Source organism: Scyliorhinus canicula, chromosome 20 (genome assembly GCF_902713615.1).
Source record: "Scyliorhinus canicula chromosome 20, sScyCan1.1, whole genome shotgun sequence".
Lineage (NCBI taxonomy): Eukaryota > Metazoa > Chordata > Chondrichthyes > Carcharhiniformes > Scyliorhinidae > Scyliorhinus > Scyliorhinus canicula.
The window spans coordinates 1,261,131-1,285,635 of NC_052165.1; the positions used below are offsets into that span (position 1 = coordinate 1,261,131).

Genomic DNA, 24,505 nt, shown 5'->3' on the forward strand with positions numbered 1-24,505 from the left:
ACCACAGGAAGTGGGTGAAATTCTTAATGAGCACTTTGTATCGGAATTCACCAGGGAGAAGGACATGACGGATGTTGAGGTCAGGGATAGGTGTGTGAATGCTCTGGAGAACATCAATATATCAAAGGAGGAAGTGTTGAGTATCCTAAATTGCATTAAGGTAGACAAGTCCCCGGGGCCGGATGGGATCTATCCCAGGTTACTGAGGGAGGCAAGGGGAGAAATAGCTGGGGCCTTAATAGATATCTTCACATCCCCTTTGACCACAGGCGAGGTTCCAGAGGACTGGAGAATAGACAATGTTGTTCCATTGTTTAATAAAGGAAGCAGGTACAATCCAGTAAATAATAGGCTAATGAGCCTGAAATCAGTGGTGGGAAAGCTTTTGGAAAAGATCCTGAGGGACAGGATATATGGACATTTGGAGGAAAATGGACTAGTTAGTGACAGACAGCATGGTTCTGTACAGGGAAGGTCATGTCTAACCAATTTGATTGAGGTTTTTTGAAGAGGTGACAAAGAAAATTAATGAGGGAGGGACTGTGGATGTAGTTTATATGGACTTTAGGCATTTGACAAGGTCCCACATGGCAGACTGGTACAAAAACTAAAATTAAATGGGATTCGGGGTGGGCTGGCTGGATGGATACAGAACTGGCTTGGTTATAGAAGACAGAGAATGGAAACATAGAAACAAAGAAGATAGGAGCAGGTGGAGACCTTTTGGCCCTTCAAGCCTGTTCTTCCATTTGTCATGATCATGGCTGATCACCAACTCAATAGCCTAATCCTGCTTTCTCCCCATAGCCTTTGATTCCATTCTCCCCAAGTGCTATATCCAGCCGCCTCTTGAATATATTCAATGTTTTAGCCTCAGCTCCTTTCTGTGGTAATGAATTCCACAGACTCACCACTCTTTGTGTGAAGAAATGTCTCCTTATCTCTGCCCGAAATGGTTTACTCTGAATCCTCAGGCTGTGACCCCTGGTTCTGGACACACCCATCCTTGGGAACATCTTCCCTGCATCTACCCTGTCTTGTCCTGTTAGAATTTTGTAAACCTTATGACATCCCTCCCCATTCATCAGAACTCCAGCGAGAACAATCCCAACCTAGTCAACCTCTCCTCACACATCAATCAGTCCCACCATCCCAGGAATCAGTCTGGTAAACCTTTGCCGCACTCCCTCGAGAGCAAGAATATCCTTCCTCAGAGAAGGAGACCAAAACTGCCCACAATACTCCAGGTGTGGCCTCACCAAGGCCCCTGTATAATTGTAGCAACACAACCCTAGTCGTGTACTCGAAACCTCTTGCAATGAAAGCCAGCATACCATTAGCCTGCTGCACCTGCATGCTTACCTTCAGCGAATGGTGCACAAGGACACCCAGGCCCGCTGCACACTCCCCTCTCCCAATTTACAACCATTCAGGTAGTAATCTGCCTTCCTGTTTTTGCTTCCAAAATCAATAACCTCACACTTATCCAAATTATACTGCATCTGCCATTGATTTGCCCACTTGCCCAACCTGTCCAGATCACACTGAAGGATCTCTGCATCCTCCACAGCTCACCCAACTTGGTGTCATCTAAAAACTTTGAAATATTACATTTTGATCCCTCATCCAAATAATTAATAAATATTGTGAATATTGTCGTGGTGGAATGGTTTTTCTGAATGGAGATCTGTAGCTAGTAGTGTTCTGCATGGATCAGTGCTGGGACCTCTGTTGTTTGTAATATATATAAATGATCTGGAGGAAAATGTGGTGGTCTGATTAGTAAGTTTGCGGACAGCAGGAAGATTGATGGAGTTGCTAATAGCGCCAAGGATTGTCAGAGGATACAACAGGATATAGATAGATTGGAGACTTGGACACAAATAGTAGATGGAGTTTAATCCAGACAAATGTGAGGTGATGCATTTTGTAGGATCAAATCTAGGTATGAATTATACTGTAAATGGCAGAACCCTTATGAACATTAACATTCAGAGGGATCTGGGTGTGCAGGTCCACAGTTCCCTAAAGGTGGCCAATGTGATTAACCTGGCATTTGGCATGCTTGCCTTCATCAGCCAGGGTATTGAGTACATAGTACAAGACTTGGGAAATCATGTTGCCGCTATATAAAACTTTGGTTAGGCCGCATTTGGAGTATTGCGTGCAGTTTTGGTCACCACATTATCAGAAGGACGTGGAAGCTTTGGAGAGAGTGTAAAGAAGGTTCACCAGGATGTTGCCTGGTCTCGAGGGTGTTGATTATGAGGAGAGGTTGAATAAACTAGGATCGTTTTCACTGGAGGCTGAAGGGAGACCTGATAGAGGTCTACAAATTATGAGGGGCACAGACAGGGTGGACAGTCAGAGGCTTTTCCCAAGGGTGCTAGTATCAATTACACGGGGGGGCACAGGATCAAGGTGAGAGGGGGAAAGTTTAAGGGAGATGTGTGGGGTAGGTTTTTCACACAGAGAGCGGGGGGTGCCTGGAACGCGCTGCCAGAGGACGTGGAGGAAGCAGCACATTAACAAGTTTTAAGAGGCATCTGGATGGATGCCTGAATGGGGAGGAAATAGAGGGATAGGGACTGAGTAAGGGCAGAACGGCAGATTGGCACAGGCTTGGAGGGCCGAAGGGCCTGTTCCTGTGCTGTACTTTGCTTAGTTCTTTGTTCTTTGTAAACGATGTCTGCCTTGGCTGTGTCACATTCAAACTAACATCCATATTCTGCCAACATTTATATGGTTAGCACCAGCTAAACCATATAGTCCTCATCACTATCCGCAATTCCACCATCCTTTGTGTTGTCTGCAAGCTTACTAATCAGACCAGTTGCATCTTCCTCCAAATCATTTATATATACTACGAACTGCAAAGGTCCCAGCACTGATCCCTGCGGACAGCACTAGTCACAGCTCTCCAATCAGAAAAGCATCCTTCTATTGCTACTGTCTGCCTTCTATGACCTAGCCTGTTCTGTATCCATCTTGCCAGCTTACCTCTGATCCCGTGTGACTTCACCTTTTGTACCAGTCTGCCATGAGGGACCTTGTCAAAGGCCTTACTGAAGTCCATATAGACAACATCCATTGCCCTACCTGCATCAATCATTTTTATGACCTCCTCGAAAAACTCTATCAAGTTAGTGAGACAGGACCTCCCCTTCAACAAAACCGTGCTGCCTCTCGCTAATACGTCCATTTGCTTCCAAATGGGAGTAGATCCTGTCTCGAAGAATTCTCTCCAGTAATTTCCCTACCACTGACGTAAGGCTCACCGGCCTGTAATTCCCTGGATTATCCTGGCTATCCTTCTTAAACAAAGGAACAAAATTGGCTATTCTCCAGCCCTCCGGGACATCACCTGAAGACAGTGAGGATCCAAAGATTTCTGTCAAGGCCTCAGCAATTTCCCCTCTAGCCTCCTTTAGCATTCTGGGGTAGATCCCATCAGGCCCTGGGGACTTACCTACCATAATATTTTTCAAGACGCCCAACACCTCGTCTTTTTGGATCTCAATGTGACCCAGGCTATCTACACACCCTTCTCCAGACTCAACATCCACCAATTCCTTCTCTTTGCTGAATACTGATGCAAAGTATTCATTTAGAGCCTTGCCCATTTCCTCTGGCTCCACACATAGATTCCCTTGCCTATCCTTCAGTGGGCCAACCCTTTTCCTGGCTGCCCTCTTGCGTTGATCCTCACGGGATCACCCTGGTATTATCTGTTTCTGGCTCTGAGAAGAAGCAAGCACTGAGCTTCTGTGCACAGAGTTCAGAGGAGCTGCAGAAGTTTGAGGAGGAGTTGAAAGAGTCAATCTCGGAGGTGACAGAGATGGAGCAAATTCGAATTGATTGTGAGTAGGCTGTGTTTTCTGTCTGATTGTAGCTGCTACAAGTCCAGCGACCTGCCAGCTGGGTGCAGTTAGTTAAAGCTGCCCTTGTTTTCTGTAAGTATGGGTGATTTTAGTTATTGATTTTGACGGCTCTCAACTTTGATCCTGCAGGTTTGCAATGCAGGAGGAAGATGAGAGATTGCAAAGGCCAATTATTTAAAATATTCATCTATTAATGTGGTCATAATTTAGCTCAAGGCGGAATTGGAGGTGCAAAGACGACCTTCTGATCTGTCTCAGATCCCAATCTTTTCCCCTCCTCCTGATCGCGCTCCCAATCCTGATTAATACCCCCACCCCACCCCCCCACCCCCTCCCCACCCTCCACACCCCCACTCCCTTTCCCCACCCAAGGTCAATCTGTCACAATACAGTATTCCAAAGTTGAAATATTCTACACTGGTGCCTGGAGAGATCCACCAGCCACTTGCAGCTCTTGGTGACTCTGTCTAAATTTGGGTGTGTCTCAGGGCTCCCTATTTGTGTGCAGGAATGTGATGTAAACAATCTTAAAGAACAAAAAGTGTAAACTCAAAGTGCAGAGAGAATGACCTGCATGGCCCCCAGCATATTCCCCAACACATTAATCACCACCCCCTGAAAGTTAAACTCCATCTCAACCTCGCTAATTATAAAAATGCACTTTCCCAGACTTGCTGTTTAGCCATTGTTAATTTTACATCTGTTGTGTGAGTCAAGATTAATTGTTTCTGACGCAGTCATCTTTCCTCCAACTTGGAAAATGCAATCGGCAAGCTAACAAAGAGGACATGAAAGAGTTTACATTTATCTGTGCTAATAGCTGCAATTTTTCTTTGTTAGTTTATCCTCACGGGATCACCCTGGTATCATCTGTTTCTGGATCCGAGAAGAAGCAAGCACTGAGCTTCTGTGCACAGAGTTCAGAGGAGCTGCAGAAGTTTGAGGAGGAGTTGAAAGAGTCAATCACGGAGGTGACAGAGATGGAGCAAATTCGAATTGATTGTGAGTAGGCTGTGTTTTCTGTCTGATTGTTGCTGCTACAAGTCCAGGGACCTGCCAGCTGGGTGCAGTTAGTTAAACCAGCAAGGTAGCATTGTGGATAGCACAATCGCTTCACAGCTCCAGGGTCCCAGGTTCGATTCCCGGCTTGGGTCACTGTCTGTGTGGAGTCTGCGCATCCTCCCCGTGTGTGCGTGGGTTTCCTCCGGGTGCTCCGGTTTCCTCCCACAGTCCAAAGATGTGCAGGTTAGGTGGATTGGCCACGCTAAATTGCCCTTAGTGTCCAAAATTGCCCTTAGTGTTGGGTTGGGTTATGGGGATAGGGTGGAGGTGTTAACATTGGGTAGGGTGCTCGTTCCAGGAGCCGCTGCAGACTCGATGGGCCGAATGGCCTCCTTCTGCACTGTAAATTCTATGAAAAAAAAACAGAACAGCCCTTGTTTTCTGTGAGTATGGGTGATTTTAGTTATTGATTTTGACGGCTCTCAACTTTGACCCTGCTGGTTTGCAATGCAGGAGGAAGCTGAGAGATTGCAAAGTCCAATTATTTTAAATATTCGTCTATTTTGTGCTCATATTTTTACACTCCATTGAAAATTTGATATTTTTTAATTAATTGCAATCTTTGAAAGAGTTTTAGCTGTACTCAAAATAGCTCCCTTAAATTACCATAGATTCAGTTGATTGATGACAAAAAGCAAAGCTGCTTGAAATACAACTGACATCTTTTCGGTATTTAATACTATCTCATGTCCTTGGTAAATCTATCAAACTGATCAAGGATGGTCATTTTTACAACCCATCGGCTGCTGTTACTTTGACGATGGTTGATCAGGGTAGTTGGGTGGAGGTAGAGAGAAGGGGCTCCATGCAGAGTGGGCAGGAAGAGGGGACATATCCTGGAGAATGAATCAGACCTGGAAAACAAAAATGGTAAAAAAGCACTGCATCCACATGGCAGTCCTCAGCACGTAGCGCTGTTGGTATTGACAGCCGACACCATCAGAATAGACCATGAAAAGCTTTGTGAAGCCACTAATTGGCACAATATCTTCCACAAATACAGTGCTGTTTGACAACATTAACCTGGTACATTGTTTCAAAGCATATTGCAATGTTTAACATTGAAATATTTTCAATATTATGTGTTGTTACGAAACCCTGGACTAGCGCGGGATCAATTCCAGCCCCACTGGTCCCGGATTCACAACACAAGTGAATTAACCAATAATTCTTATAAAAATATTTGGCCCTTGGCTGCCCAGTAATTACAGTCACCAGGTTTGTAAGTTGAAACACAATTACTGTTTATTTATAACAAGAATAATGATGAAATAGAACATAGAACATTACAGCGCAGTACGGGCCCTTCGGCCCTCGATGTTGCGCCGACCTGTGAAACCATCTGAAGCCTATCTGACCGACACTATTCCATTTTCATCCATATGTCTATCCAGTGACCACTTAAATGCCCTTACATTTGGAGAGTCTACTACTGTTGCAGGCAGGGCGTTCCACACCCCTACTACTCTCTGAGTAAAGAACCTACCTCTGACATCTGTCCTATATCTACCACCCCTCAATTTAAAGCTATGTCCCCTCGTGTTGGTCATCACCATCTGAGGAAAAAGACTCTCACTGTCCACCCTATCTAACCCTCTGACTATCTTATGTCTCTATTAAGTCACCTCTCAGCCTTCTCCTCTCTAACGAAAACAACCTCAAGTCCCTGAGCCTTTCCTCGTAAGACCTTCCTTCCATACCAGGCAGCATCCTAGTAAATCTCCTCTGAACCCTTTCCAAAGCTTCCACATCCTTCCTATAATGTGGTGACCAGAACTGCACGCAGTACTCCAGGTGCGGCCGCACCAGAGTTATGTACAGCTGCAGCATGACCTTGTGGCTCCGAAACTCAATCCCCCTGCTTATAAAGGCTAACACACCATATGCCTTCTTAACAGCCCTATTAACCTGGGTGGCAACTTTCAGGGATTTATGTACCTGGATGCCGAGATCGCTCTGTTCGTCTACACTACCAAGAATCTTGCCATTAGCCCAGTACTCTGCATTCCTGTTACTCACTCCAAAGTGAACCACCTCACACTTTTCCGCATTAAACTCCATCTGCCACCTCTCAGTGGCAGTGAGTTTTAAAACAAAAAAGAGGTGATATTTCTGAGGAATGTTACTAACATGGTGGATCGGGGAATGACTATACGGACTTCCAAAAAGCATTTGGAGAAAGATTACTCATCAAAATGAAAACATATGGAACTGCACAAGTAACCTTGTGACATGGAATGAAATGAAATGAAATGAAAATCGCTTATTGTCACGAGTAGGCTTCAATGAAGTTACTGTGAAAAGCCCCTAGTCGCCACATTCCGGCGCCTGTCCGGGGAGGCTGGTACGGGAATTGAACCGTGCTGCTGGCCTGCTTGGTCTGCTTTAAAAGCCAGCGATTTAGCCTTGTGAGCTAAACCAGCCCCTGGAAGGAAGATAGAGCAAATTTGGAGCACATTCTTGGCTCGGTGGAGGTGTGGCAAGTGGTGAAATACCCTCGCACTGCGGCCTCAGATTTCCGGTTTATTTACAGACAGTGCAGATGGTGTTTAATGTGGGGTTTAGCACGTAGATCTGGGAAAAACAAATCTGAATGTTTTCTCAATGGATAATAGGAGCTGTGAAGGAGCAGACGGTTTAAGTGTGTAAATGTTAAACTCACTGAAACCTAGGGTGCGACTCTCCGATAATATTTCCAAGTGCTGTAGTGAGCGGGAATTGCCGCAAGTTTCCCAGTACTCAGCCCCGTGCGGCCGGCAACACAATTCAACATTAATTGGTCCACTTAACGAGGCCTCACGGGCTTTCTGCCCTGAATGTCAGCTGATTCACCGGGACCGCGCTCGCCAGCCCCCCCGGTAACAAGGTCGAGCAGCATTTAAAGCTGCACTCACTCAGCCAGTCCTAGCCAGCTCACAACAATGGCGTCGAGGAGACTGGCCCCAAGATTCGGGGATGCTGACCTGGGCAGGCTCCTGGTGGAGGCCAGGAGGGATGTCCTGTTCCCCCCAGGGTCATGGAGGGTGAGCCACAGGGCAGCCTGTGCTGCCTGGGATGAGGGAGGCAGCCGGCTGCCTCCACCTCTGATGTGTATCCTGGGGTCACGAGTAGTGGAAGATCGAGGAGGGCAAAGGGCATCGAGGATCAGCAGGGAGGAGGACAGGGTAGGTAGGGGGTGAGGGGTGGGTGGGGGGTTGGGGGGCATACGCCAGCAGGAGAGTGCGGACATATATTGAGCAATAAATACTCTTGTGCACAACCAGTAGGAAGCCTCTGTCACTTTCTGCTGCAATGCATCACCGCGTGCAGGTGATGGGTGTGAGCGAGCACTCAGCAGACAGGCAGGGATCAGACTATGGCATAGGTTGAGGAGCTCCAGCACCGAGCTCTCTGCGGGTTATCATCACCTCCCTGCCCTGGACAGTGACCCGCTGACGGTGCCAACGCAGTCCCAGCCACCTGGAGTGATCTGACACAGGCCCTGGGAGGGTGGGAAATGGCAGGCGTGTAAGAATACAGCGATGGACCAGGCCACGTCCTCAATGAATCGGGCCTTGCTGGATCCTCACTGCCGCGTCCTGTCCTGCAGCCTCCGGCAGGGCCTCAGGCTCCTCCCCGGCCTCATCCTCCAGCCCCTGCTGCTCCAGCGCCTCCTCATCATCCTCATCCCTGTTCCCCCTCCTCCCCCCTCCACCTTCTCCGAGGTATTCCTCGTCACAAACCTCCAGCTTGTCGCCCCGCTGCTGTGCGAGGTTGTGGAGGGCACAGCAGACCACCACAAAGTGGGCGGCCCTCCGGGGGTGAGGTACTGCATGGCACCTCCGGAGTGGTCGAGGCATCGGAACCGCATCCTGAGGAGTCCGATGCATCGCTCAATGATCATTTTGAAGTGAGGCCTGTTTCTTGCCACTGGAGCAAAGTTTAGGAGCGGGATTCTCCCCTACCCGGCGGGGCGGGCCGTACCAGCGCCGCGGAGTGACATAAACCACTCCGGTGTCGGGCAGCCCGGAAGGTGCGGCATCCTCAGCACCTCAGGTTCGATTCCCGGCTGGGTCACTGTCTGTGCGGAGTCTGCACGTTCTCCCCGTGTGTGCGTGGGTTTCCTCCGGGTGCTCCGGTTTCCTCCCACAGTCCAAAGATGTGCAGGTTAGGTGGCTTGGCCATGCTAAATTGCCCGTAGTGTCCAAAATTGCCCTTAGTGTTGGGTGGGGTTACTGGGTTATGGGGATAGGGTGGAGGTGTTGACCTTGGGTAGGGTGCTCTTTCCAAGAGCCGGTGCAGACTCGATGGGCCGAATGGCCTCCTTCTGCACTGTATATTCTATGGTTTTCCAGGGGCTAGGTCGGTGCTGGTGGGGTTGGCACCACACCAACCGGCGCGGGAAGGCTTGACGCCCCACCAACCGACGCCAAAGGGCCTCCGCCGGCCGGTGGGAGTTGGCACATACGCGGGGTGGTTCTTCTCCGTGCCAGCCATGGCCGAGTTTGACAGCAGCCGGCGCAGAGGGAGAGAGTGCCCCCATGGCACAGGCCCACCCGCGGACCGGTGGGGCCCGATCGCGAGCCAGGCCACCATGGCGGCACCCACGGGCCAGATCCCCCCCCCCCCCGAGGACTCCGCAGGCCGCCCGCAGAGCCAGATCCCCCCCCCCCCGAGGACTCCGCAGGCCGCCCGCAGAGCCAGATCCCCCCGCGCCCCCCCCAAGGACTCCGCAGGCCGCCCGCAGAGCCAGATTCCCCCGCTCCCCCCCACCCCCCGAGGACTCCGCAGGCCGCCCGCAGAGCCAGATTCCCCCGCTCCCCCCCCCCCCAAGGACTCCGCAGGCCGCCCGCAGAGCCAGATTCCCCCCCCCCCCCCCCCCGAGGACTCCGCAGGCTGCCCGCAGAGCCAGATCCCGCCGGTACGGACCTGGTTTGATTTACACCGGCGGGACTGGCCCAAAACAGGTGGCCGCTCGGCCCATCACGGGGCGGAGAATCGCCGGGGGGGGGGGGGGGGGGGTCCACTGCCAACGGCCCCCGACCGTCACAACGTGATTCCCGCCCCCGCCGAAAATCCGGCGCCGGAGAATTCGGCAGCCGGTGGGGGGGTTGGAGATTCCCGCCCTACATATCTAAATAAAGTCTATTTGGAATTTTATACTGTTTACGCTATGCATGAATCACACACTGTGCTGTTGGCATTTGACACATTTTCAGCTGAAAGACAGCGATGTGCTCGAGGTGTCATCTCATTTCTAAAAACAGCAGCTTTTGCATATTCATGGCGAAACTTGTCGAAACTTTTGACTTGAATTGTTTGTGCAACTTCTGTAGTTCAAGCGGTTCAATTTCCCTGCGGAATCCTATACCAATATATCCCAACATTCCAGCCTCTTTTTCCAGATGTGAAGGTGCCTGAAGCGGCTCATTCCCCAATACCAGGCCCAGTATGGCCCCTTCCCGAGTTGGACTATTTACATACTGCTCTAGAAAACCCTCCTGGATGCTCCTTACAAATTCTGCTCCATCTGGACCTCTGACACTAAGTGTATCCCAGTCAATGTTGGGAAAACTAAAATCTCCTATCACCACCACTCTGTTGCTCCGACATCTTTCCATAATATTTTACACATTTGTACCTCTATCTCACGCTCGCTGTTGGGAGGTCTGTAGTACAGCCCCAACATTGTTACCGCACCCTTCCTATTTCTGAGCTCTGCCCATATCGCCTCACTGCTCGAGTCCTCCATAGTGCCCTCCTTCAGCACAGCTGTGATATCCTCTCTGACCAGTAATGCAACTCCTCCACCCCTTTTACCTCCCTCTCTATCCCTCCTGAAACATCTATACCCTGGGATATTTAGTTGCCAGTCTTGCCCTTCCCTCAACCAAGTCTCAGTAATACCAATAACATCATATTCCCAGGTACTAATCCAAGCCCTAAATTCATCTGCCTAACCTACTACACTTCTCACATTAAAACAAATGCACCTCAGACCACCTGTCCCTTTGCGATCATCATCTCTTCCTTGTCTACTCTTCCCCTTAGTCACGCTGACTTCATGATCTAGTTCCTTACAGGCTTTAGTTACTACCTCCTTACTGTCCACTAACCTCCTCATTTGGTCCCCATCCCCCTGCCACATTAGTTTAAACCCTCCCCAACAGTGTTAGAAAAAGCTAACCAAGGACATTGGTTCCAGTCCGGCCAGGTGTAGACCGTCCAATTTGTAGTATCCCACCTCCCCCAGAACCGGACCCAATGTCCCAAAAGTCCGACTTTTTAACTTGGCTCCTAACTCCCTAAATTCTGCTGGTAGGACCTCATCCCGTTTTTTTTACCTATATCATTGGTGCCTATATGCACCACGACAACTGGCTGTTCATCCTCCCCCTTCAGAATGTTCTGCAGCCGATCTGAGACATCCTGACCCGTGCACCTAGGAGGCAACATGCCATTCGGGAGTCAATGTTTAAGGTGATGAAGCACCGTCACCCTCTGAGTAATTGAAAAAAACCTTCCCTCGACTTCCTTCTAGTTATTTAAAAAAATTAATTCTTGGGCTATGAGTGTTGATGGCGAGATCAGCATTTATTGTCCATCGTATTTGCTTTTGAAAAGGTGGTGGTGAGTTGCCACTTTGACTGCTACAGTCCAATAGTGTAGGTACACCTACAGTGCTCTTAGGGAGGGCGTTCCAGAATTCTGACCCTGTGACAGTGACGGAACGGAGGGACAGAGTTCCAGTCCAGGGCAGTGTGTGACCTGGAGAGGAATTTGCAGATCGTGGCCTTCGCAAGTGTCTGCTGCTCGTCCCATTAGATGGCAGAGATTGAAGATTTGAAAACTGAATTGGACCAGCAACTGTGGCTGCAAAAAGCAGATCAGAGGCCAAGAATCCTGTGTTGAATAACTCACCTCCTGACTCCCAAAGTCTGCCCAGTATCTTCAAGTCATAAGTCAGGAGTGTGAAAGAATTCTCTCCATTTGCCTGGATGAGTGCAGCTCCAACAACACTCACAGAGCTTCATACCACCAGTGCCTCAACCACCACTTTAAATGTTCAAACCGTCCATCGAGGCTGCTCTCTGTACGATCAACAAGTTGGACTGTGGCAACTTTCCAAGCTCCTTTGATAGCCTTGTTCAGTCCCGGGAAATGGAGTGGTGTTGTGGTATTGTTTCTGGACCAGTAATGCAGAGACTCAGGGTAATGCTCTGGGAAAAGTCTGGAGCGGGATTCCCTCAGCCTGGGGTCGAGCCGGAGAATCCACACGACCGGCGCGAATCGCGTTAAGCCGCCCTGACGCCGGCAAGCGATTCCTCTGCAGTCATCACCTTGCAGAGCGGAGAATCGGCGCCAGCGTGGTTGGCGAGGCGCCAGTCGGCGGCCGCTCTACGTGGCCGGCCCGCCGACATCGTAAAAAACACCGAGTCCCGCCGGCACCATCCACACCTGCTCTCAGCTGGCGGGAACCCGGCGTGGACGGGCCCGGGTGGGGGGGTCCGACCCCAGGGGGACCTCCAATGTGGCCTGGCCCGCTATCGGGGCCCACTGATCGGCGGGGCCGGCCTCTCTGGCTGGAGGCCTCGTGCGTCAAGGCCGGTGCGTTGAAGGAAGCCACTGCGCGTGCGCGGATCCCGCGGCGCCCAGTCCGCGCAGGGTTCAGCAGCTGGAGCAGTGTGGGTCGCTCCTGTGCTGTGCTGGCCCCATGTAGGGACCAGAATTGCTAATCCTGGGGCCGTGTTGATGACGTTGAGAAACGCGGCGGCATTTCCAACGGTGTCAACACTTAGCCTCAGGATCACAGAATCCCGCCCCTGATGGTGACCATGAAACCATTGTTGATTGTCAGCAAGGTGAGTTCACCAATATCCGGTCCTGGTCTGACCGACATCTGATCAAAAACAATTGATTGACTCTTAAAATGCCCTCAGTTCAAGTAATGCTGGCCCAGCCTGCAATGCCCAGATCCAATTAATCAGAAAAACACTTTTACACCCAATAGACAAGGTGACACAGGCACATGGGAAGGCTGCAACTTTCAAATTCCCCTTGCCTTCCTTCCACTGTCATTGGGTCAAAATCCTGTGACTCCCTCCCTCAAATATTAAAAACAAGATCAGTGCAGTGTCTGAATTGGGAACGATTCACCAAGGATGTGATGACTGGAAGCCAGAACGGCGAGAACGTCAGTTTGGACCTTTCTCTGCCAGGCAGCAGCCAGAGACATGAGCAACATATCGCTGTTCACTGTCTGTCACTGTAACAGGGAAGTAACCGAGCCTCTGTACGCAGCCCGTCCCCCCACTCCCTCCTCAATCCCTCACCATCCCACCCCCTCCCCAATCCACTCCCACCTCCTCCCACCCCAATCCCCTCCCACCCCATCCCTCACCTCCTCCCCATTCCCCTCCCACCTCCCCCTCCCCATTCCCCTCCCACCTCCCCCCTCCCCATTCCCCTCCCACCTCCCCCTCCCCAATCCACTCCCACCTCCTCCCACCCCATCCCACCCCCTCCTCAATCCACTCCCACCTCCTCCCACCCCATCCCTCACCCACTCCCCAATCCACTCCCACCTCCTCCCACCCATCCCTCACCTCCTCCCCATTCCCCTCCAATCTCCCCCCTCCCCAATCCCCTCCCACCTCCTCCCACCCCATCCCTCACCTCCTCCCCATTCCCCTCCCACCTCACCCCTCCCCAATCCCCTCCCACCTCCTCCCACCCCATCCCTCACCTCCTCCCCATTCCCCTCCCACCTCCCCCTCCCCATTCCCCTCCCACCTCCCCCACCCCATCCTCAATCCCCCCACCGCCCCACCCCCTCCCGAATCCCCCCCACCGCCCCACCCCATCCCCCACCCCCTCCCCATTCCCCTCCCACCCCATCCCCCACCCCCTCCCCAATCCCCTCCCACCTCCCCCACCCCCTCCCCAATCCCCTCCCACCTCCCCCCACCCCATCCCCCACCCCCTCCCCAATCCCCTCCCACACCCCACACCCCATTCCCCACCCCCTCCCCAATCCCCTCCCACCTCCCCCCTCCCCAATCCCCTCCCACACCCCCCACCCCATCCCTCACCTCCTCCCCATTCCCCTCCCATCTCCCCCCTCCCCAATCCCCTCCCACCTCCCCCACCCCATCCCTCACCTCCTCCCCATTCCCCTCCCACCTCCCCAATCCCCCCCACCGCCCCACCCCCTCCCCAATCCCCTCCCTCCCCATCCCTCACCTCCTCCCCATTCCCCTCCCACCTCCCCAATCCCCTCCCCAATCCCCCCACCGCCTCCACAATCCCCTCCCACCTCCCCCCACCCCATCCCCCACCCCCTCCCCAATCCCCCCCACCCCCTCCCCAATCCCCCCCACCGCCCCACCCCCTCCCCAATCCCCTCCCACCTCCCCCCACCCCCTCCCACCTTCCCCCACCCCCTCCCCAATCCCCTCCCACCTCCCCCCACCCCATCCCCACCCCCCTCCCCAATCCCCTCCCACCTCCCCCCACCCCATCCCACCTCCCCCCACCCCCTCCCCAATCCCCTTCCACCCCATTCCCCACCCCCTCCCCAATCCCCTCCCACCTCCCCACCCCATTCCCCACCCCCTCCCCAATCCCCTCCCACCTCCCCGCCCCATTCCCCACCCCCTCCCCAATCCCATCCCGCACGCCCCTCACATTGCCTACCAGGGATGTCAGACAAATAACCCATTCATATCAAAATGGTTCCGCAAAAACAAACCACTGAGTCGGACCTGTATTATTAAAAAGCAACAAAGTTTTAACACTAAAATCAAACAGATATTTTGCTGGCATTGTCATTATTCATGAAGGGGCCTTCCCAGAGTTCCTTTAAATATATAGAAATGTCACAGGTGCAGAATAAACATTGAATCATAAAAGGAGATCAGGTGTACCGTAGATGTGCAAGACAACCTCAAAGGGTGAGAAAGCTGGAGAGGTTTGGGGAGGGAGATTCAGAGTTTATGGGCCAGACAGAAATGCCGAATTCCTGGAGGCATTTAGAAACATGTTAGTTTGGATTTGTCTCAAATTGCTCCGTCTCACACATCGAACAGCAATTCGTGTGAGTACACCCTGCTCATTGCAATTGGGAAGCTGGAATTCTTCGATACACAGAACTATTTGCCTGATGTAACTTCAGCATTTATTCTTTTTTTCAAAATGTTGCTTATTGCCACACAGACCTGAGGTAGACAGGCACCTGTCCCTGGGTGGGGGGAGGTGGGAGGGGATTGGGGAGGGGGTGTGGGATGGGGTGGGGGGAGGTGGGAGGGGATTGGGGAGGGTGTCGGATGGGGTGGGGGGAGGTGGGAGGGGATTGAGGAGGGGGTGTGGGATGGGTGGGGGGAGGTGGGAGGGGATTGGGGAGGGGTTGTGGGATGGGGTGGGGGAGGTGGGAGGGGGTGTGGGATGGGGTGGGGGGTGGGAGGGGATTGGGGAGGGGGTGTGGGATGGGGTGGGAGGGGGTGGGAGGGGGTGTGGGATGGGGTGGGGGGAGGTGGGAGGGGGTGTGGGATGGGGTGGGGGGAGGTGGGAGGGGGTGTGGGATGGGGTGGGGGGAGGTGGGAGGGGGTGTGGGATGGGGTGGGGGGAGGTTGGAGGGGATTGGGGAGGGTGTGTGGGATGGGGTGGGGGAGGTGGGAGGGGATTGGGGAGGGGTGTGGGATGGGGTGGGGGGAGGTGGAAGGGGGTGTGGGATGGGGTGGGGGGAGGTTGGAGGGGATTGGGGAGGGTGTGTGGGATGGGGTGGGGGAGGTGGGAGGGGATTGGGGAGGGGGTGTGGGATGGGGTGGGGGGAGGTGGGAGGGGGTGGGAGGGGATTGGGGAGGGGGTGTGGGGTGGGGGGAGGTGGGAGGGGATTGGGGAGGGGGTGTGGGGGGGGGGGAGGTGGGAGGGGATTGGGGAGGGGGGAGGTGGGAGGGGGTGGGGGAGGGAATTGGGGAGGGGGTGTGGGATGGGGTGGGGGGAGGTGGGAGGGGATTGGGGAGGGGGTGTGGGATGGGGTGGGGGGAGGTGGGAGGGGAGGGGGGAGGCAGGAGGGGGTGTGGGATGGGGTGGGGGGAGGGGGGAGGGGATTGGGGAGGGGGTGTGGAATGGGGTGGGGGGAGGTGGGAGGGGAGGGGGGAGGCAGGAGGGGGTGTGGGATGGGGTGGGGGGAGGTGGGAGGGGATTGGGGAGGGGGTGTGGGATGGGGTGGGGGGGAGGTGGGAGGGGATTGGGGAGGGGGTGTGGGATGGGGTGGGGGGAGGTGGGAGGGGATTGGGGAGGGGGTGTGGGATGGGGTGGGGGGGAGGTGGGAGGGGGTGTGGGATGGGGTGGGAGGGGATTGGGGAGGGGGGAGGTGGGACAGGACAGAGCAAATAATATTGGCATATACAGCAAGCTAGTAAAATGAAGCATCGCAAATGTCCCACAGGAACATTGGGCAGGACTCTCTGATCCTCAGGCTAAGTGTTGACGGCGTCGTAAATGCTGTCGCGTTTTACGACGGTGACAACAGACCCCCAGGCACAGCGATCCTGCGCCCTACAAGGGTCCAGCACGGCACTGGAGCGACTCACACAGCTCCAGCTGCCGATACCGCTGTCAAACGGGTGCCGCAGGTCTGAGCATGCGTGATGCAGCCGGCGCGAACTCGCGCATGCGCTAGTTGCCTTCTCCGCGCCGTCTCCGACGCAACATGGAGGAGAGCTACAGGAGCCAGCCCGGGGTCAGAGAATCCCACCCATTATATGGGGTGGCACGGTAGCACAGGGGTTAGCACTGTTGCTTCACTGCATCAGGGTCCCAGGTTCGATTCCCGGCTGGGTCACTGTCTGTGCGGAGTCTGCACGTTCTCCCCGTGTCTACGTGGGTTTCCTCCGGGTGCTCCGGTTTCCTCCCACATGTCCCACAAAGATGTGCTGTTAGGTGAATTGGACATTCTGAATTCTCCCTCTGTGTACCCGAACAGGCGCCGGAATGTGGTGACTAGGGGCTTTTCACAGTAACTTCATTGCAGGGTTAATGTAAGCCTACTTGTGACACTAATAAAGATTATTAAAAAAGATTATGATGAACAGCTGAGATTAAGCTTGACAAAAGTTAGTCATTGATGAACAGCATTGGATAAAGTTAAAGAAGACAGTGAAACGTGTCAGGCAGGAGAAAAGCAGCTGCTGTTGTAAGGCTCCTTCCTGCTTATTCCCTTATTTCCCCTTTCTTTTATTTTGCTGCTATTATTTTTGATCCATGGATGATTCATGGACATGTATCTTTAAGTCAAGCAGCAGAATGCAGAAGTTACCAGAAAGAATACCAGTTCCTGCTGGTTTTAACAGGCAAACTCAGTCTCAGCACGAGTGAGAGAGAGAGAGAGATGGAAGGGGTGGAGCATCGCAAAAGCGGCACCGACCCCAAATTTCAGCGCCAACGTGGATTCTCCGGCCGATCACCGAGCTCGATTTCACCGCCGGTGACTGGAGAATCCTGCCCCAGGTGATTGTAATTATTGGGCAGTCAGGGATGAAAGACTTTGGGAGTTTTTCTAAGAAAACTGGTTAATTGACTTGTGTCAATCCGGGGTAATGGAGCTGGAATGGACAGTGCGCTAGCCCAGGATACCGTAATACTATCAGTAACTCTGTAATGATGGGAGAAGCTAGCCTGAGAGAGGCAGAAATCACACATAGATTTTTCAGAATTTGAATGGCAGCAGATATTCATTGTGATCGATAACCATTCAAAGTGAGTTAAAGGGTTGCCAGTGAATTGAAAAATACTGATACTCCCAATATTCTGCAGTTTGGTTGCCTGGCTTCCCAGAGGAAATTGTGGCTGACAACAGACCTCGGTTTTGTTCAGAAGAGTTTTCAACTTTCATGAAGATAAATGGGTAAAATTATAACAGAGCTCCACCTCGCTTCAAATGGGACAACAGAGTGCGCAATATAAATAGTTAAATATACTCTTGTTAAGAAATTGCTGGATACAAATTGGAAGAAATATCAGTTGTTATTGAATTGCAAAGTAGAACATTTTTGTTTGCTTATCATAATGCACCTCACACCCCTAACCGGAGAAGGCAGAGTGAGGGAGTCTAGAGTGATAAAATCAAATTACTGCGAGTGCTGGAATCGGAAACAAAAGAGAAAATGCTGGAAAATCTCAGCAGGTCTGACAGCCTCTGTCGGGAAAGAAAAGAGCGAACGTTTCAAGTCCGATGACTCTTTGTTAAGGGGAGGTCTAGGGTGAGAGAGTCTAGAGTGAGGCAATCAAGAATGGGGGGGCGGGATTCTGTGATCCTGAGGCTAAGTGTTGACGCCGTCGGAAACGCCATCGCATTTCTCAACGTCAATACTGCCTCAGGATCAGCAATTCTGGCCCCTACAGAGAGCCAGCTGCTGATCCCGGTGTGAAATGGGCGCCGCGGGATCCACGCGTGCAGGCGTTGGGGCGGCATTTTCATGATTCACGGCGCTTGCGGGGATTGTCCAGCCCGCCCCGGGCTGAGAGAATCCCGCCCGAGGTTTTCATTGCTGTAGCCACATTTAATAGAGTCAATAGAAGAAAAGCAATCGGTGTGGAGAGTCCCAATAGGGATGGAGTGAGAGAAGGAAGTCTGCAGTTAATGTCCAGAAGGTTCAGGTCAGAGATCATGGGGACAATTCTCCGAGCCCCGCACCAGGCAAGAGACTCGCTGTAACCGTGCCACAATGCCCCGGTGCCGGCACGCAATTCTCCGAGGTGCAGAGAATCGGCGCCGTTTGCGCCGGCGTGTTTGGCGCACACTGGGGCCGATTCTCCGGCCCAGTTGGGCTGAGCGGCCGCGCGGACACGACAGAGTCCAGCCGGCGCCGTTTACCCTAGTCGCTGCTGGCGGGAACTCTACGCAAACGGTCAGGGGCGGCCTGTAGGGGGGTGGGGGAGGCGGGCTCCATCCTCAGGGGTGGGGGGGGGGGCCTCCGATGGGGTCTGGCCCAAGATCGGTGCCCACCAATCGGCGGGCCGGCCTCTCCACCTCCACGGCTACTTTCTGGCGCGGCCGGCCCCTGAACACTGACGCCATGTTAAGTCGGAGCAGGCACGCTAAAGAAGTCCCCAGCGCATGCACAGGTTGGCGTGACCCAACTGCACATGCGCGGGTTGGCGCTGCACCCATTTGGCGCTGGGAAAGGAGGCTGGAGTGGTGTGAACCGCTCCAGCGCCGTTCTTGCCCCCTGTGGGGGACAGAATCGGTCGTCCCCGGGTCCGTTTCACACCGTCGTGAAAGGCAATGGCGTTCATGATGGCGCGAACGCTTGGGCTCCATTTGGGAGAATCGGCTCCCCATCATCGTAGGTAGTTACTAGGAAGAATTGTGAAAATATGTAGTCCCTCACACATAGTTGGTCATGATATTTGGTAGTGGAAAGTGAAGTTTGTACATATAGATCATGCTTTATCTACAGAGGTTTACAAAGGGGATGGAATATGGGAAGAATCAAATGTCTGGATCGTTGAATTATGACTCGAGCACCAATAATTATTCCAACATACGTTTTGTCTGAAACTGGTTCAGATCTGAATCAGAGTCAGAGAGATGAAGTTGAAAATTCAACTGAAGCTCAAGGACAAATCAGTATTTGTTGGAGAAAACTTCCTGTCAGACTCAGGCCCAGATGGGTCAAAATCCTTCCCCAGGTTCTGAAATTATCCTCTCAGGAACAGGAACAGGAAACCAGTGGTTCTGCTGGATTTGTAAATAAATGATAAACAGCGAATGTATATATGTTATATGGAATTTGAACTTGATGTAACTTTTTCATTAAGGAGGAAGGAGTGTAGTAGCGATGTGTTGTAGCCATTTGCATGTATATAAGCACAATGAAATAGCCAGCAGGTTGGGTACTGGAATTCCACGCGTATGCCAAAGTCCCTTGTTGCCCAGCAAAGGTTCCACACAATGAGGTTCAGTCTATTTCAGACTCCTGTCCATATAACCCTTCCGATGTCAAGAATCACATTTCCAGGTACTTGAAGAATATGTATTGAAACATACTCAGTGATACGGAGAATCGACAGCTGAAATCAGTCAATCAGTGGTCCACATCCTGGAAGATAAGCTCCCTCCATGTCTGCATGGATCGTGTAAAATTACATTGCCAAATAAAACCAGGGGCGGAATCCTCCGTTCCTGAGACGAAATGTTGATGCTGGGGCACAATTCGTGGACTCCCACAGCAAAGCCGCCGCTGCACCTGCACCGATTCTGTTACTGCGGAGGAGCTAGCTCGGGTGCCACGTGGAACACAATCGATTCGATTGAAAAATGGTGCAGGATTCGCCAGGTCTGTGATTGACACTCGGGAGGCTGTCAAGCTGCAGCTGCACATACGCATTACACTCCCCACACACACCATCCCAGCCAACAAGGTGGCACTGGCTGTGCTAGAGTGCGCCCATGCAGCTGATGGGTCGGCTGGAGCCAGAGGGCACCACGGGCGATGGCCTGGATGGACACCTATATGACCCATGGCCCTAAGTTCACAGTGGGCTGTCAGCAACGTGCGCAGTTGCATGGCTGCCTTTCTGGCTGTGGCAACGGTGTTCCGTGCCCGTCCATCACAACCCCACAGCCCACGTCCTGGCCACTCCCCCTCCCCCGGCCCTGGTAGAAGCCCCCGGCCAGCGGCTCAACTGTCAGCAATCTATGGTGATATTGGTCACTTTCTGTACCCCCTCTCTCTCCCTCAGCAGCCACGATGCCTGTTTCATGATTTTTAAAAGCACAAATGAACCGTGCCATTGGGAATTCGCCTCATTGGAGCCGGAGGCCCCGGCGAATACCTGGTCAGGCCCATTAATGACATGCTAACGGGGTTTACTGTACGTACGTTCTGGCGCCACTATCGATGCACCAGGGAATGGTGACTTAGCGTGAAACCAGCGCCCACCAATGTTTTGGAATCAAAGCCGATTCTCCGCCCAATCACATTCCCCGATTCTCCGCCCAATCACATTCCACGATTCTCCGCCCAATCACATTCCCCGATTCTCCGCCCAATCACATTCCCCGATTCTCCGCCCAATCACATTCCCCGATTCTCCGCCCAATCACATTCCCCGATTCTCCGCCCAATCACATTCCCCGATTCTCCGCCCAATCACATTCCCCGACTCTCCGCCCAATCACATTCCCCAATTCTCCGCCCAATCACATTCCCCGATTCTCCGCCCAATCACATTCCCAGATTCTCCGCCCAATCACATTCCCTGATTCTGATGTCAGCTGACGGAGAATCGCAGCCCAGATTTTTCATATCAATGCTGCTTATTAAATCAAAGAAATAAACTTCTCTGATCGATGAATTTACTTCCTTATACAAAGCTTCATTACTTTATTTATACAAATATGACACACTGCTGTAAATTATTTTGAAATGTGTTTGCAAGTGGGATTATTACGTTTGAAAAGACAGTACAAGGCTCTCCTCAATCCCGATGCAGAGAAAGGTTCAATCAGCACTTTGAATTAAAACTGTTACCGTTTACATACAAATGATTCTGAGGTGACTGTCGCAGGGCAGAATCTACGTAATAATAATCTTTATTGTCACAAGTAGGTTTACATTATCACTGCAATCAAGTTACTGTGAAAAAGTTGATGCTCATCTAATTTTCCGTTTTGATGAAGACATCCTGGTTACTTTGTGCAACGTAACCTCCAACGTCGCTGTTGTTCTGTCCCCACTGGATCTCAGGGGGTCAGCCTTGTTTAAATGTCAGTGGGCAAAGTTTGAAGGGACAGCTGAGGATTCAAACAGATAGCAACCTGCCCTTTGTTTACTGCTTGTCTGTATTTTCATTCCCCTGTTGTACATTCAGAATCAAAAGTTCATGGTTATTTACGTATTTTTATTGACTGCATAACATCTAGTAGAAGAAATAAATTGCCCAGCAATTGGGCAGATTTGATTTAACCCACTACATTTAATACAGAGGACAGCCCAGTTCACAGAGGAAAGGTTTGCCAGAGATGATTCATTTCCACTGACTTTAGACATCAAGCAAAAGGTAGAAATTATTGAAAAATTGCAAGTTAGTATTTTTTGAAAAGTATAAGCAAAATGGTTATGTTTAAATTGCAATCAAATTTATTGTTTTATATCAAACTTATCATTCCTTTTCAATTCCAACTACAGGGGAGCTGGAAAAACAACAGGGTGCAAAAAACCCCTCAGCAAAAAATAATGGAGCTCAGCTTGACCTTCGAACCAGACCAAGATCTCCAGCAGGTCAGGCTGCTTAATTTTATACCCAAGAGACACAAAAAAATTAGATTTGATGATCAGCTCTCTGGTTAGGCCAATGAAGTAGAAAAGCTAGTTTGTGTTCATGCTGCAGAGTGGTGCTTTGAGAATGCAAAATGTGTTTGCCTTTTTAAAAAATGCAGCTTTCTGAAGGAGCAATGAGATAAATAATTTCAGGTTGTAGACTTGTCAGACAGACATGTCTGTCGGTGAAACTGGAAGCTGCCAGGGTACAGGGTTCAAAGAGTTATTGCAGAAAGTAACCCATTGCCCATATTCTATTGACTGACTCTTGCCAAAGCAGAATGTTGAATATTTGTCTCTCCATGTTTTGGTTCCGATCCATTCACATTATGTAAAAAAGGATGAGCCTGTCTATCGCTGCTCTTTCATTAACTTCTCTCTTATATTTATGTTTTCTTTTTCACACACGTCTCTGCATCTCTCACGCTGATTCTTGAACAAAGGTCTTTATGCCAGCATTGTTCTTCGATTTTGTTTGATCCTTCACTCCTTCTGTGTTCTGCGTTTCTTTCTATTTAAGTTTATATTCACACATTCTCGTACACAAACATCGGCACAATTGTTCTTTATCGCAACGTTGTGACACAAGGAAGTGTTCACATCATTTCTTGAACAAAGTGATCGAATCATGTGCCAAAGACACAGTTGAATGTCTCCGGGGCGTGTGATTTCCCATCACTACCTTCCTGACTGGGGAGGATGTCAGCCACTAGGGTTTTACTGACCATGCGTCAGAACAGTGTGTGTGAAAAAATAACTCCCCCAGCACAAGCCCCTGCCAGAAATCTGCTGCCAGTTAATATCCAGACCCGGAAAATATTTGTAGAGTATTGGCAGTTATATTCTTAGAGATTTGTACATATGAAATATACATTATACAGGGGTCATTTTTCATAATTGGACATCGAGGACAGAATTTTCCCACACCACTGGAAGTAGATTCGGGGATAAGTGGTGTGGGAAAGAGTTGGGAGAGGTTATTGGATTGAAAATCTTGCTCCCTTGCAGTTTCCCCCCAGAGCAGGTTGTGAGTGCTCAGGGGTCTGACAGGAAACCAGTTGTGGTCATTTCAAAAACAGTTTCAAGCCTTTTTGTGCCTGGAATCCCTCTTTGCCAACAGTGCGTAATTTACAACTCGCCAGGTTTAGGGGGCCAGCGCACAAGGTCATTGCAGAGTGAAACTGACACGAATAGGAGAAGTATAAATGGTGAAACTGACCAACTGGTGGTCATCCGCAATGAAAGGCTTGCCCTAATAGGACCATTTATTTCAGCCTAATCTGCCTGGGAACAGCAATGATGTGAAACTTACCGCAAGAACCGCAGATACTTCTGAGGGTCATCTCACCTTATTTCCTGTGAGACATTCTTGTAACCTGAGATCTACATAGTCTGAGGAGGTGGTGCAGCTTGTTCCAACTCAGCAGCCAGTGCACAGCAGAAGTATCTGCTTCCTTCACAGTTGCTGGACAGAACAGAGAGACTGGACATAGGTTTGCACCTCAAAGGAAGTGGTCTTCTCAACCCAGGGGTCAGAAACCAAGGGTCAGCTTCCTTGACCTCTCCTGAACCTCTGACGTCTCTGCCTCCCCCACAGGTGGTCACAGGCATGTGCAGCCTCAGGAGGCCGCCATCCAATCAGATCAGGTGACCACATTGTCCGTGGCCATCAAGGTGACCACAGCTCTCATTGTTTCCAAATTCTTGTCCATTCAGGCATTGGCTACTGACAATGTGGGATGTGAAGTTCTGCAGCCCACAATTGCACCATCCACATCACCAGTGCCATGTTTGTGGGGGTTCCTTCTGTATCAACTTTCAGATGGATGAGGGCAGTCGAACCTGAAGAGGGCGTGCATGTTCCGTCCCTTACAGGGAAGACACCACAGGTCAAAGAAGTCCCACCCATGTGGCAATGAAAGCCCCATGAGAACAGCTTTAATATTTGGACCACAATGTGCAGTTGATATGTGCCGACCACAAGAGGTTAGTGTATGTAAGGTTCTATTGGTATTCTTCCATCAAACAGCCGCAGAAGTTGTCTTCCGGGGGAAATGAACTCCCCCTCAACAGATGGCTGATGAACCCAGTGAGGAACTTTCCCATCACATCACAGGACAGTTACAATAGGGGCCATGTCTCTATCAGGGAAGCAATGAATTTAGTGCTAAATGAGAATGAGGAAAATCAACCTGAATTAGCGACAGGGAGTGGGATTTCAAAGAACCAAATGACTTGTATAGAAATGACCAGACC

General features: G+C 51.3%; 1 protein-coding gene across 3 annotated transcripts in view; it reads left to right on the top strand.

Annotated features, from left to right (window-relative positions):
- Positions 1 to 24,505, top strand: part of LOC119955311 (IQ motif and SEC7 domain-containing protein 3-like) — a 662,877-nt gene that overhangs the window by 538,005 nt on the left and 100,367 nt on the right. For all 3 annotated transcript variants that reach the window (XM_038781397.1, XM_038781396.1, XM_038781398.1), the window contains exons 11-12: positions 4,722 to 4,883; positions 22,118 to 22,210. In XM_038781397.1, coding sequence (XP_038637325.1) covers positions 4,722 to 4,883; positions 22,118 to 22,210 — 255 coding nt within the window. The remainder of the gene's footprint in view (positions 1 to 4,721; positions 4,884 to 22,117; positions 22,211 to 24,505) is intronic.